Source organism: Podarcis erhardii, assembly GCF_964252035.2.
Source record: "Podarcis erhardii genome assembly, chromosome: 3".
In the NCBI taxonomy this organism is placed as follows: Eukaryota; Metazoa; Chordata; class Lepidosauria; order Squamata; family Lacertidae; genus Podarcis; species Podarcis erhardii.
In genome coordinates, this window is record NC_138507.1 from 1,944,774 (window position 1) to 1,959,997 (window position 15,224).

Here is a 15,224-nt window from a genome sequence, read left to right on the forward strand (position 1 = left end):
GGGGGGGACGCAGGAGGACGCATACCCCTAAACATCTAACAGGAGAAGAAACTAAAAGAAAATTAAAAATTGGTTTCTTCTCTAGTATGGAGAATCATCAGTTCCATTGCTACCCCTGATGGCAGCCTCATTTTCTATCCTGGTATTTCCTGAGTCTCAGTCAGAAGTGAGCGTTTAATGTGTGAAGTAGGAGTGGGAAGTAGGAGGGAAGATGTTAGTGCACACAACCTCATGCCAATGTGGAACTTACTCTGAACTGTGAACTGTGTAATACGAGGTAATGCATGTTCTTTGTACTTTTGTCCATTTGCTGTATTTATTTTTCCTGATTTGAACTACAAAATGGTGATTTTCTTGAGTCAAAATGAGAGTACCCCTAAACATTTTTTTAGAAAAAAGCACTGTGTATATATAAGCTGCACCCACAAATAAGCCACTCCCTTAAAATTCGGCAGGCACTCACACCTATTCTGTTTTGCCCTATGTCTGTTCCAGCAGCGATATTGTAAAAGCCATTTTTTGTAAGGTCGCGAATTTAAACCACACTTCACAGTCAGAATTTGGGGGGAAAGTGTGGCTTATATTCGGGCCAATACAGTATATATTTAAAAACCTATATTTATACAGGTGCCTACTCAAAGCACCAACAGGAACTATTGTGAAAATAAGAAGTATTAAGGTGGGGCACTAAATTTTGTTCTTGTTTAGGGCACCCTATTACCAAAGTCCACCTCAACCAATACCATGTGCCCTCATTTACCTCTAGTGCAACACCATGCTATAAACAAAGTACACTGCTCTGTCACATTATACAAGTGAAAGCTCTATCTGCATGCTATACAAAGATCAGGAAAATGTTCAGGTCACAGGTCAGCATATTTGGCACCTCAGTTCTGGCTGTTTATACCACCCTTCCACCCACATGGTGCCCTCCAGGCCTTTTGGTCTACAGCTCCCATCATCCCTGATCATTGGCTATGCTGGCAGGAGGTGATGGGAACTGCAGCCCAAAATATCTGGGGGGCATCTGGATGTTGCAACAGGAAGGTATCTATTGCATACATATAAGGCACAAACCACAGTAGCATCTTTATGCAGTCAGCACTGAATTGAGTCACCCAAGTTAACTGGTGCAAGTATGAATACCTGACCATGGGCAGACATGTGATTTATTGGGGTTTTTTTTTTAAAAAAAAAAAAAACCCTGTCCTATTTGTCTAACGGATATATTCTTCATACATATTGCCTGTGCCCGTGCATTTCAAGATATCTTTTGGAGGCTACCTTCAAAACACTTCAGAACTGAGCAGACAAGCATATATTAATTGCAATGGAATATAATGCTTGCCTCTGTGCATTACAAATCCAACATCAGTGTAATTTAACACTGATCAAAAGTACAATAAAAACTTCACCCTTTCCTATCAGCGCTCTCTGTGAATGAAAAGTATTAAAAAGAACTGACACGGTTTTGAGAATGTTGGCAGATGTACAAGAGAAAGTCTACTTTTCCAAGGCTCTATCTCAACTTGCTATCTGCAAGCTGCATCATGTAGAGCCAAGACAGAGAACAATAATAATCACATCTGAGGCACAGATCTCTCGCAGTTTATGAAGAAAGATTGCAGATTGCATAGTAGGCTGCTGGCGAGTTCAAATAACTGGATTCTGCTACCCTCCAAAAAGGGGTGGGGAAGCAACCTTCAATAACTTTTTCAATCACCTTGTAACAAGTGTCCAGTAAAAACAGGTTACCTGGAGGAATCCAAAATTCCATGGACTGTTTGTTTGTCCATTGAATTTTGAACAAAGTATAGAACTTTACTAAACACTAAAGCTATTCGACGACAGTAGAATGCATGGCGTATTACAGCCATCATCAAAACTGAAACTACTGGATTTCCAAGAAACCTACAGCTGAAAAAGTCATTGTTTGTTAGAGGAGGGGAATCCAGCAGACTGAATTTACTTTGTCAAATTTCTCCCCAGCTTTAATAATGTCTTGTTTTCCATTTACAAACACAGCACCATTTCCTGCACTGTGTGAAATGTACAGTCCATTCTCTGGAGAATCATCATCATCATTTATTTATTTATTTATACCCTGCCCACTCTGGGCAGCTCCCAACAGAACATTAAAAATGTGGTTAAAACATCAAACATGAAAAACTTCCCTAAACAGGGCTGCTTTCAGATGTCTTCTAAAAGTCAGATAGTTGTTTATTTCCTTGACATCTGATGGGAGGGCATTCCACAGGGCAGGTGCCACTACTGAGAAAGCCCTCTGCCTGCTTCCCTGTAACCTCACTTCTCGCAATGAGGGAACCGCCAGAAGGCCCTCAGAGCTGGACCTCAGTGTCCGGGCAGAACGATGGGGGTGGAGACGCTCCTTCAGGTATACTGGACCGAAGCCGTTTAGGGCTTTAAAGGTCAGCACCAACACTTTGGATTGTGCTCAGAAACGTACTAGAAGCCAATGTAGGTCTTTCAGGACCAGTGTTATATGCTCTTGGTGGCCACTCCCAGTCACCAGCCTAGCTGCTGCATTCTGGATTTATGCATCCTTCTGTCTGTGCACGATTTTCAACTGAGGGTTAAGTGTATGGCTATTGACAAACACTAAGGGAAAGGGCTTGGTCCTGAGGAAATGGTTGGATTGATTCAACTTACATTCCCTGTACATATACCTGATCCCTATGTGCCACTTTTAGATTTTTTAAGTTATCCACTGTTGGGACAATAAATGCCTTGGGATGTCCCACTGTGGAAAAAATGAGTAATTTTTTTGCAAATATAACTGAGTAGTGTAAAGTATGCACAAGAAATCAAAGTGGAAGGGAAAAGCACTCTACCTTTCCTAAAGTGAGAAGGGTGTGAGCATGTTAGCAGAAAATTAAAAACATTCCTGATTTAGATCTGGGTGATACTTAACTGATGTGTGAACCTTCTAATAATACAGCCTCTGTTTCTCCTGGCAAATCCAGCATCTTCTGGGCAAACACTTCCTAATTCATCCAGCAGGAGTCCAGCATAATCTCCCACAGGAAAAAGGAAGTGCCCGGCTCCCTCATTTTTCCATCTTTAGACGCTAACCCATAGCCCATCCTTTCTGTCACTCTTTCAAGGCCCTTTCATCCTTGTTACTCAGTGAATCAAGATACCGTATTTTTCGTTCTATAAGACGCACTCGACCAAAAGACACACCTAGTTTTTAGAGGAGGAAAACAAGAAACAAGAAAGCAACGCAAAGCCTCTTCAGCAAAGAGGGAGCGCTTCTCCCTCTGCGGGGCTATCCCTGAGTCCAGGAGAGCAAGAGGGATCGGTGCGCACTGATCCCTCCTGCTCTTCTGGCTTCAGCGATAGCTGCGCAGCCTGCATTCGCTCCATAAGACGCACACACATTTCCCCTTACTTTTTAGGAGGGGAAAAGTGCGTCTTATAGAGCGAAAAATATGGTAATTCCCTATGTGAAGTATGTACGTTTTGACAATTTCCAAACAGAACTTTAAATCTTATACTTTGGACAGACATACTCAACTGCAAAAAGAAACTTCCCACAACTTCTTTTTTTTTTAATCTAGTGCATCAAAAGTAACAGCATAATGCAAACACCCAATTTCTATCGGTGTATATATATATATCAGTTGAAATAGCTTTAGAAGCTGTAAGTAAGGGAAAGATGTCTAGTACTGGAAGTTTGAAACATATTAAAGGAAACATGGGGGGGGGCTAAACCACCACTTTCTTTCATTCTGAAAAGGGTAGCTCAAATGTCCCCCCAAAAGACCCTGCCTGATGTTTTTGAGGGTATAATTGACCCTGATCATCAATTAGATGCAACCAAGGTTTGTGGTTAAGCTGGTTATTAGCGGAGAGATTTGGAAGATAACTGTGTATGGCTAGGGATATTTTACTAAAGTGGGGAGCTGCTGTATTGTCTCTTACAGTCTGAGATGCTTTGTCATCAGTGGGGTTTAAGGTGTCCCGCAATAAGGAGAGCGTATGTTATTGGGGAACGCTCTTGCAAGTAGCAGTGGACTGCTATGGCTAAGAGTGAGGTAACCAGAGGGGGTTGATTGTTAATGGAGAACTGACAAAAATATCAACAGGGATTCTAAATTCGGTGAAAAAGTGAGTGCCCACTGACTTCATAAACAAATAAGTTTGGGACAGAGCCATTATTGTTAGAGTTATCCAACACCCCTTTAAAATCCCCTTGAGGGTTAACCATAGGGAATAGAGGGCTCCTTTTTGTGGGATATGTATGGATCTATACTAAGCAGCCACATCCACATGGATATATGGCAGTTGTGAGGAGGCTGCTCCAGGTTTGTGGAGAGGCAAAGCGTGTGGGGCTTGTAGCTCAATGAAGCTGTTTGTGGTAAAGGTCCCGGAGCAGCGAAAGAGGTAGGAAAGTTGAGGGACGGGAAGGCTGCCGCCGGCGAGGAAGAATCTCTCAAGGCAGTGGGACAAGGGACCAGAAGAGAGCCGGAGCGGGAGCGGGGCGCCCCGGGCGGAGGGACCAAGACCCGGCAGGACCGACCTCCGCTCGCCCCGTCGAGGTTTCGCTTTGTACCCCGCGGGGCCAGGAGGGCTTCCCCGGGCGCTCACGGGGCCACTCTCGGTCCGAGGGGAGAGGCGCGTCTGCGGCGGCGCCCGAGAGGAGCAGCTCCGCCAGGTGAAAGAAGCACCTGAGCAGCGGGAGGAGAAGGTCCGGCGGGAAGCGAGGCCGGGCCGGGCCGGGCCGGGCAGGGCAGGGGGGCCCGGGGCGGGCGGGCGGGCGAGGGCGTCTGGCCGGCTGCTCTTACCTTGAACGCCACCGGGAGCGTCTTGTTGCAGCGCCAGTGCGAGGGCAGCACGGAGCACAGGAAGTTGGGGCTGTCGGTGCGCACCAGCTCGGCCGGGTGGTCGGCGATGATCTCCACCATGGTGCGGTTGTCGTGCGGGCGCAGCCGCGGCACCGCCGCCTCCTGCTGCTGCTGCTGCTGCGGGTGCTGCTGCGGGTGCTGCTGCTGCTGCTGGGCGGCCGCCGCCGCCGCCGCCGCCGCCGCCACCACGGGACTCACGTCGCTCATCTTGCCGGGCTGCAGGCTGCTGGAAGGCGGGCTGAACCTCCGGCTGGTGCTGGGATCTACGGGAATACGCATCACAACAGCCACAAGTTAGCGCGTTTGGCAGGGGGCTCGGGGAGGGGGCGCTGGTCCGTCGAGGCGGCGTCGGAGCGGGACTGGGGACGGAGGGGAGCGGGAGGGGAGCCGGCCGGGGCCCGCGAGGCGGCGGGAGGGGGCGGGGGACGCCGGGCGGCGAGGGCCGAGGAGAAGGGCTGCTGGCGCGGCGGGGCCCCGGGCGGCGCTCCAAGCGCCCAGGCTCCCGGCAGTGGCGGCGGCGGCGGCGGCGAGGCTCTCGCTTCCTCGCGGCGCTCCAAGTCTCTGCTCGCTCGGCCACCTCTGGCTGCACGTTTGTGGGCGGCGGGGTGTGATCGGGGTCTGTCTGCGAGGAGGGGAAGGAGCGGCCAGAGATTTCCTTCTGGATCGCCCTGCGCGCCCGGGGCGGGGGGGGGGCACCTCGGCGGGACAGGCTCGCTCCCCTCCCGGGAGGTCTTCCCCCGCCGGCCCCCCTCCGCCCGGATCAGACTCCAGATGCCAGAGCTGCTCGCGTGTTCCGGTTTCTGGTTGTTTTGTCGCTTCTGCCCCGGGGGAGGCGGGCGGGCGGGGGGGGGGGACCCGGACCCGGCTCTGCGGCGAAAAGCGTCCTCGCTCGGCCCGCGGAAGCCGCGCGCTCTCCGGGTCCCAAGACTCCCGCGGCGGGCAGCGACTGCAGGCAGCGGCCGGGAGGGAGCCGGGCTTCCAGCTCCCGACTCCCGGGAAGGAAGCGGCGCAGGATGAGCCGGGGGGGGGGGCGCCAGCGGCTTCTTTTAAAGGGGAGATCAAACTTCAGACTTCGTCCGAGTTTTTGTTGCTTAAGAAAGAACTCCGCGGGGGGGGGGCGACTTTGGCAGGGCGGGGGGAGGTCGGGGTTGCTTTGGTGGGGAGGGGCGCGCGGCCAAGCGGGGTTTCCGATGACCCGCTTTCGCGGCCCCCGCCCCACGCGCGCGCAGAGACGGAGCCGAGCCGGACGGGAGGCGGCAGCACGTGGCGGCGCGGCGCGTCCTCCGGCTCCAGCCGCCTTCAAAACAAACACCGCAACGTGCGCCTTGGCCGCCGCCGGGGGGGGGAGGGGGGTCCTCGGGCTGCGGCTGCTTCGGAAGCGCCAAAGACCCCCCCCCCCGGCAAGGGCTGAGGGCAAAAACAAGAGCTGCGCTTGGGGGGGGGGACACGGTCCTCCCAGTGAAGACTTTACATTATAGACATTTCCGCGCAGCAACTTTGTTATTCACCAAACTGCAGACCCGAAAATCCCTTGCTAAGGACCCCCCCCCGACACCCAGCGCCGCCTCCTGCGCCCTCCAAGGAGTTCATGATGCCCTTCCTTCCCAAAGAAACCACCTTGCAGAAGAGGGGGCTGGTTTCGCTTGCTGACTTTTGCACCCAAGTGGCAGCAAATTTGGTTTTTCTTAAAAGCGCCCGACGACGGCCCCCCCGGGGGGGGGGGATCGGGCCGCAACGCCGCCTCCCCGCGCCGAGAGCCCCCTCTCGGCTGGCCCTTGGCTTGCGGCTGCCCCCGAGCTGCCCGGCCAAGAGCTGCCCGGCGCCAGCCCGCTGCATCCTCCCCGCGCCCCGATCCCGACCAGCGCCTCCTTTGGGCGAGCAGCCCTCTGGCCCTTCTCCTGAGGAAGTGTCCCGGAGCAGAGCACGGGTTTCGCTTGGCTTTCTTCTTTCGTCTTCAACTATACCTGTTCTCCCCCCCCCCCCCAACACACCCCTCCCTGTGTCCCGGGGGCATTTGAAGCAGACAAAGCTTGTGTCGGGGGGGGGGGCGGGGGGCATTCCCCGGTCTCTCTTTCGGTCTCCTCTGAGAGACCCCTGGGGGGGGGGGGGAGGGCATGGGTGGCGCTGCCGGCCGAGGGGCAGCTGGTGGCGGAGCTGCAGGGAAACGAAAAGCAACCAGCGAAGCCGCCGCTCCGAGTCGCGGACACCCACCAAAAGCAGCCCAGGTGGGACTAGGCATTGAACGGGCGACGTTTCCCACCTAGAACGTAAAAGACTGAGGAAGCAGTAACGCCTGTTGTTGGTTTCTTATACTGGGAGTAACTGGGTTGTGGCTCTTGCTAGTTTATGATTTAGGACATCCCAACCAAAGGCAAAAAAATAAATAAAATAGTGAAACTGCACACACAACTAACAATATAAATTTCTTAATGACAGGAAGATTGGTTAGCTCTTAGCAAACCACCTTGTACTCTAAAACATTATCTGCCGAGTAAAAAATAATGTTTAGATGTTTAAAGAAGCTTTTGGAAATGACCAGCACAGAGCTACTTAAAATAGACAACACTCAATTTTAATGTGGAAATAAAAAATTTCCACCAAATGCTTCCACAAAGATAGGCTTTTGGCAAAACTGATCTTCTCTCTTCTTTTTTTATAAAAGCCTCTCTGCTGATCACTTTTCCCAGTTAATAGTAACTTGTGGGATCCCAGAAGGAGATACAACTCTTAAGCATTAGTATTATGATTATCTTGACTAAAAAGTAGCTGTAGGTTAGAGCCTAACTATTTTTACTTGGATTCCAATGGGATTTGCTCCTATGTTAAGAATGCATAGGACTGTAGCTGTAATATTGATGGAAACAAATAAATGGAAACAGTATACAAATACTATATGCTAGAGTTGACATCACCAGAGCCACAGACATGGCTGTGTAGATCCTTGAGCTTTTTTCTGCTGTTTCTTCATAAATTAACTGCACCAAGGATGTAAAAGAGATCAGGGAGCCATAAAAAGTTATAAGGAAAGTGTACAGCAGGAAACTAACAATGATTCCGGGTGCAGGTGGTGGTTGTGCTGGTTCTGAAGAGTGAAATCTAGGGCCCTAGAGCCACAAAAAACTGCCGGGGTTGGCTATCTTGGCATAGTTGCAGCTGCTCATTTTATTATTTTATAATTTGTTAGTAATTTATTTTCCCCCTTTTCTACAACAAAACATATTCTTAAGCAAATGTGATTCTGTACAGGATAGTGAATTGAGTTAAAATGTGAACTGCGCATGCTCAGAGTTCATTTTTTAAATCAGGTTTGCCAATCTGTTTTAGTTTTTTATCTAACATACCAGGAATGTATCTAAATGGGTGGGGCTGTAAGACTATTCAGGGGTCTAAAATTTCCTACCATTATCCCTGGTTAGAATCCGGGCAAAGCTGGAAGCACTTCTAAATCTCACTGATTTCAAGGGAAAGAAGCATGTGGTTAACAAGGTACTAGATTGTACCCAGGATAGATTAGCTTCAGTGTATAAAATAAAATAGTTTAACCAAGTTTAACACAATATTAAATAAAATGATAACTGTAAATAGAGACTGTAACTGTGTAACATGAATGCTATTTCTTTAAACTGACAAACTTTGTTCAAATATAAAAGTAAACATCTCTAAACCTACTGTCAGAGTGGTGTTTTATTTTGGGTGTTTCTGTAGTGGTCAGTGCTGTAGAATCATAAAATGGGCAAAAGCAAAACTTTTATCTCAGCAAGGGAAAGGGATTCTCACCATATTTATTTGTGTGCAATTATCTAGAACCAATACTACTTTTATTCCTAATTTCACCCGTATAACATGTTTTAACAACCATGTGCTGGTTGAATGGGTGCCAAGCATAAATTATGTTTGTTAAATATATCTGATTCTTCATAAAAAATGAGTAAAGTATAAATGGGAAATACGTTTGATTTTATGAGCATGTTTTTATTGGTATTCCTAGCAATTTCATAAATTACTGGTATAATCAAATGATACAGTTGCATTTTCCCCATAACAAGCACACATATCAACAATTTTAATTAAGTTATGATTTGCCAAGTTAATTTGGTTACCTGTCCAGATCTTGACATTTCTCAAATATAGACTATGCTTCAGAAGTTAAAGAATTGTGTATTTGATGGAAATGGTGTGGAATCACTTGAACTATATAATCATTTGGTTATCAGACACAATAGGCCATGATACAATACTACAAACATTGTGAGAGTCTGGTTTTTGATCCTGCCCCACTGATTTATGATCTGGGGGCAACAAGAGATTCATTGATCACTATCCTAAAATGTGAAACAAGAATATATAGCATGATCCATCCAAAACTAAGCACCTTTAAAGTCCAACTTGTATCAACTGTAGGTGAATTAAGTGTATGTTTAACTTGGTCATTGAAATCAGCAGAACTTTTTTTTTTTTTTTTTTTTTTTTTTTTTGCTTTGGTTGAATGATACCCATAATTACCTAGCACCAAACAATGGGTTTTGATAATGGAGAAAGATATAAAATGTTCAAATGACATTTCAGCACAGCAAAAGGCAACCAAAATCATCAGGGAGCTGGAGCAACTCCATCATAAGGAAAGGGGCTGGTGGGGGGCTTTATTGTTTAGAATGAAGGTGAGGAAGTGGGGACATCATAGAAATGTATAGGATGATGCATGGCTTGGAGAAAGTGCATGAAGAGTCCATATTTTTCTCCCTCATAACACTAGGACCTAATTAAGTGGAATGGTGGGAGATTCAGACAAAAAGAAAGTACCTCTTCACAGAGTGCATAGTTAAACTGGTCTCCCCTCCACCAAGTCTGGCCTTAAAGGGAATTGAACAAAATATGGTGGAGATGGCTACCAGTGGATACTAGTCCTGACAGCTGTACCTGCCTCTGAACTCAAGCCACAAGGAAAGAGGGATGGGGGAAGGAGTTCGTGTCCTGCTTGTGGACTTCCCATAGGCATATGGTTGGACACTGAGGGACTGGACAGGCCCTTGATCTGATCCAGTCAGGCGCTACTTATGCTCTTATGAATGTCAACAACATTCTCTCACAGATTTTCCAGTCAAACAAGAGAGTGTTGGATTTAGAGCAGAAAGATCACTCTCCAAATCCACACTCAGCCTTGAAGCCCATTGAATGACCATGGACCATGAACCACCACTCATTCTAATTTACGTATCATTCTAATTTACGTACCACTCATTCTAATTTACGTATCTCTGAGGAGAAAAGTTGACATCCACCAGTGCCTACGGCTTCGTGGAGTATGAGAGGGATTTGCAAGCCTCCCATTGAGGTGATAGTGTTGAGGTTGCCTTTTCCAGAAACCACATGCTCTGCTGTTGAACAAAAGTATAGGAGCGGAGTCCTAGTAGTAAGGGGGAAATGCATTCATAGACATATTCACTTCCTGTGGACTTAGGTGAAGGCTTAGCACTGAAAATAACTTCCAAGGGCGACCCTTCTCTTAAAATTAATGCCCTAGGAGTATCTCCTCGGTGAGGACTGCCATCTTCCCCAGCCAGAGACGCTGCTGCTGCTGCTACAGAAGCAAAGGGAACCACAAAGACTACTGCGGGGACCAGGTCCTTGGGCAGGCAGGCAGGCAGGCAAAGTGGGAACAACTGCTGCCCCAGCTGGGTGTGGTCCAGCAGCTGAGGAAGGATTATAAAGCCTGCATGTCTTCAGGGGTGAGAGAAGGACAAGGGCCAGCCCTCCTGTGTTAACGTTATTAAGTAATTATTTAAATGTTTTTAGGTTTTTCAAATAGTCTGTGGTGTTTTGAATTTTTTTTTTTTTTTTGTTGGGGGGTGGGATGGATGTTTTGTTGGGGCTGGGGAATGGTTTAATTTTAGCATGATTGTAAATTATTATTATTGGTTGTTTGTTTCTTTGGTGTGTTGTTGTTTTGTTTGTTTCTACTGTTCTATTGGTTTGTTGTATGGTTTGTGTTCTGATCTGAAGGGGAGAGGGTCAGGGCTGCCTGGGGGCCCCAGTCAACAGAATGGCTGGGGCAAGTTCCACCGGGGGGGGGTGTGGATGCACTGGGACACCCGATCTCAGTGATCACGGGCAGGAGGAAGAGCTACACTAAGACTAGACCATGTCATTACTGAGGAGGCAGGCTTAGTCATTGTTTGAGGACTATCCCTGCCTCCGGGTCTGGTCTTGACCAGAAGGACACTGGAATCAACCGCACGACCTTAAGGTGCTGCTGTGCAATGCCAGGTCAATGATTCACATGACGGCTGTCATCCACGACTTGATTGTGGATGGAGGACTTGACCTGGCATGTGTGACAGAGACTTGGTTGGATGAAGCAGATGGGCCTGTTCTTGCCACTGCTTGTCCACCAGGTTTCTCTTAAGCACAACCACCCAGGTCATGTGGGCGGGGAGGGGTGGTTGCAGTGATTTTTAGGAAGTCACTAGCTTACACTAGGCCTCCTATTGGGAAGACCCAGTTTTTTGAGTGCATGTTCTGGAAGTTGGACAATAGGGGCAGTACAGGATTCCTTTGGGTGTACCAACCTCCTGCTGCATGAAGGATTGCCTGTTTGAGCTGCTTCAAGTCGTGGCGGATGTTCTCATGGAGACATCTAGTTTGGTTGTCCTAAGAGATTTTAACATCAGTGCCAACACAACCTTACAAGGGGCCGCTCAGGACTTCATGGAAAGCATGGCCTCCATGGGGCTGTCCCTGAATGAGTTTGGCCCAACTCATGGTAACGGACAAGCCTTTGACCTGGTGTTCACCTCTATGGATGTGGGTGATCTGACACTAAGTAAAAGCGAAACAAAAGAGGTGCCATGGTCAGATCACTTCCTGGTGCAACTGGACTTCTCTGCGACTCTTCCCCTCTGCAGGGAGGTAGGACCAATTCGGATTATCCACCTCCATCACTTAATGGATCCAAATGGTTTCCAGAGAGTGGTAGGGGATGTTTTATCCCATGTTGATGGCCTTTTAGCTGGTGGCCCGCTGGAATGCAGAGTTAACCAGGGCTATCAATTGTCTGGCTCTGAAGCATCCTCTCCGACTGCATGGAGCCTGGACAGCCCCATGGTTTTCCCTGGAGCGGAGGGTGATGAAAGAATCACTGAGACACCTAGAGCGCTGGTGGCAGAAAACTCATTCTGAATCGGACCAAGTGGCGATGGCGATGGTTAAGAGGACCTTGTTCACCACCTCCATTGCATCTGCAGAAAACAGACTCCAAGATCTGCTGCAATGATTTTGCAAAGTTTTTTGCAGATAAAGTCGCTCAGATTTGGAAAGAGGTGGACTCCACTGTGGGAGCAAGGCCGGGGCGGGAGAGTGCTAGAGTCCTGTCTAGTCAAGTTGCGTGGGATCAATTGCAATCTGTTACCTCCAAATATGTGGACAGGCTGCTTGGATGAGTGAAACCGACCACCTGTCTCCTTGATCCTTGCCCATCCTGGCTCATAAAAGTGAACCAGGAAGGGCTGGGCGATGGGCTCTGCAGGGTGGTGAATGCTTTTCTCTGTGAGGGAGCCTTCACAGACCCATTGAAATAGGCGGTTATTAAGCTACTACTACTATATATATATATATATATAGACCCAGCCAATATGATCAACTATTGCCCAGTCTCAAATCTTCCATTCTTGGGCAAGGTGATTGAGCAGGTGGTTGCTGAACAACTCCAGGCACACCTGCAGGATGCAGACCATTTGGATCCCTTCCAGTCAACATTCAGGCCTCGTCATGGGACTGAAACTGCCTTGGTTGCACTGGTCGATGAACTTCAGCAGGCTAGGCCAAGGGTGAAAGCTGTTTCCTAGTTCTGCTGGATCTCTCAGCGGCTTTTGACACCATCGACCATGACATCCTTCTGGACTGTCTTGAGGGGCTGGGAGCTGGGGGCACTGTCATACAGTGGTTCCGCTCCTTCCTCCTGGGCCATGTCCAGAAAGTGGTGTTGGGGGATGAGTGTTCATACCCCTAGGCTCTCACTTGTGGGGTGCCTCCGGGTTCTGTCCTATCCCCCATGCTTTTTAACATCTATATGTAGCCGCTGTGAGAGATAATCATATACCATATAACACCGGTCCCAGTATGTTTCCGAGCACAATTCAAAGTGTTGGTGCTGACCTTTAAAGCCCTAAACAGCCTCGGCCCAGTATACCTGAAGGAGCGTCTCTGTCCACATCATCCAGCCCGAACACTGAGGTCCAGCTCTGAGGGCCTTCTGGTGGTTCCCTCACAGTGAGAAGTGAGATTACAGGCAGTGTTTGAAACTAAGATATGAAAGCAGTCTGTGAAACTGAGATATGAAAGCCAGTTTGGTGTAGTGGTTAAGAGTGGTAGACTCGTAATCTGGGGAACCAGGTTTGCGTCTCCGCTCCTCCACATGCAGCTGCTGGGTGACCTTGGGCCAGTCACACTTCTCTGAAGTCTCTCAGCCCCACTCACCCCACAGAGTGTTGTGGGGGAGAAAGGGAAAGGAGAATGTTAGCCGCTTTGAGACTCCTTCGGGTAGTGATAAAGCGGGATATCAAATCCAAACTCTTCTTCTTCTTCTTCTTCTTCTTCTTCTTCTTCTTCTTCTTCTTCTTCTGTACAGTATGTAACTGAAGGGCCATACCATTACAAGCCTTTCTATCACATCACAAGGATTCTCTGGAATACTGCCAAAGACAAACTATTTCTTCCCAAATTTCCTAAGTGCATTTTTTTTATTAATTCAATTCCTCCTGAATATGTTATGACTTGCATCAGAAACTGAGGTCATGGGTCTGTATGCTAATACACATGCTTAATTAGGCCTAAATTTGTGTATCAGAACATGGAACTGCAGCTTCAAACCTATAATCATTTGATTGATTATAGAAAGGGTTAAAAGGTTAACAGTAATGAAAGAATGAAAGAGGTCAAGGATGAGCCTTTCACATCTCCCTTCAAAGGCACATTGTGAAGGGAACAAACATTGCATTAAATATTAAATTAAGTTATCTGGACAGGTGATATTTTGCAGGAGTGAGTTATAAATTATGGGCAGGCAGAATGGACATGTTGTTGCTTTCTGATCACAATTGCTGAGTTTTTCTCCCTATAAAGATATAAATGTGTAGCCTGTCTGGATGGATGATTATGATCAGCTGAGGAGATCTTTTTGAGTATTGCACGTGTCAAAACGAAGTGAAAGTTTCCAAAAGAACAATATGCGCAAACTTGTGATCCACTTGGCTGGAAGCAGCCCCACCCATCATGTATGACAACCCAGCCACCCCCCCTCCTTTTGGGTATGGGTTTTGGGGGCTATGTTTTGTTCAGTATTCCAGAAAGCCATTGCACTGGGGACTCTGCCCTCTACCAGGTTTAGGTGCTATAGTGGCATCTATAGTGTGATTGCCCCCTTTCCCAAGTCCTGCCCATCTGCCCTCTATCCTTGCCCCAAGTTTATATTGTCTTCCAGCCATTTTCCATAGCAGTGAAGAAGGGGTGCAGCAATTTATATATTTAATCTCACATAATTGGATCAATAAAAAAAAAGTAGATGAACTGTCAAAGGTAGTTATCACACCCCTTTTATTCAGTAACTTCCTTTACGGGTTCTATACTGGTGTTACAACTGTTGAGCAAGAAGAGTGCCATGCCTTAGCTGGAGAATAATCTGGACCACCCTCCCTGTTACTGAGCGAAGCCCAAGACCTGACTGGATCTGAGGAGGAGTCAGGATTCTCAGATCAGATGGCCTGGAGGTCATCCCTTGCTCAGCCTCAGAAATGGACGCTGATTGGCCCCTGAGCCCCTGTGAGTGACAGCGCCATAACCAGCAGGTGGAAACCCAACCAATAGCACCACCTCCTCCTGTTTAGGGTTTGCGGTTTCTCTGTCAGATAGCTAGTTAAGCTTCAGCAAAGTTAAGGGAACCCTCCCCTAGCATTCAGCACTCCTGGCTATTCCCAGGCAATGAGGCTTCATGGTTTAAAAGGAGCCATGCTCCCTGCAATGTGTCATTGTCTGCACAATTGTGGTGCAAGGTTGTGGGAGTCGTGTGGTGAGATGGAATTGCTCCTTCTTTTCTACTGTACAGGCAGCACACAGCCCCAGGATGCTGGAATCTTTTCTGTCTGTTTCGCTTTGGCACCCTTTCTCAACTGTGCTGCAAGGAATGGATGCAATGGCAACTGTGCTACACATACTGGACACTTGCACAAGTGGCTCCCTGGCATTGTGGGACAAGAGGATCAGGTTACTTTAGTGAGAAAAAGGGGGAACTAAGTGCTTTAAAAAAATACCGCAAAAAATAATAAGAAATTGTTAGGGGTTGTGTCCAACGCGGTTATACTCAGA

General features: G+C 48.0%; 1 protein-coding gene and 1 long non-coding RNA gene across 11 annotated transcripts in view; one reads left to right on the forward strand and one right to left on the reverse strand.

The window, feature by feature from the left end:
- The window catches only part of LOC309338516, a 230,229-nt gene that overhangs the window by 208,075 nt on the left and 6,930 nt on the right, over positions 1-15,224 (forward strand). The window lies entirely within an intron of this gene.
- Positions 1-15,224, reverse strand: part of RUNX2 (RUNX family transcription factor 2) — a gene marked incomplete at its 5' end in the record, with an annotated part of 233,279 nt that overhangs the window by 146,360 nt on the left and 71,695 nt on the right. For 9 of the 10 annotated variants that reach the window (XM_081855573.1, XM_081855575.1, XM_081855570.1 and 6 more), the window contains one exon: positions 4,809-5,131. In XM_081855573.1, the coding sequence (XP_081711699.1) occupies positions 4,809-5,131 (323 nt within the window). Of the gene's footprint in view, positions 1-4,808; positions 5,148-15,224 lie in introns of those variants that run through there. The other variant, XM_081855571.1, reaches the window with a different exon arrangement.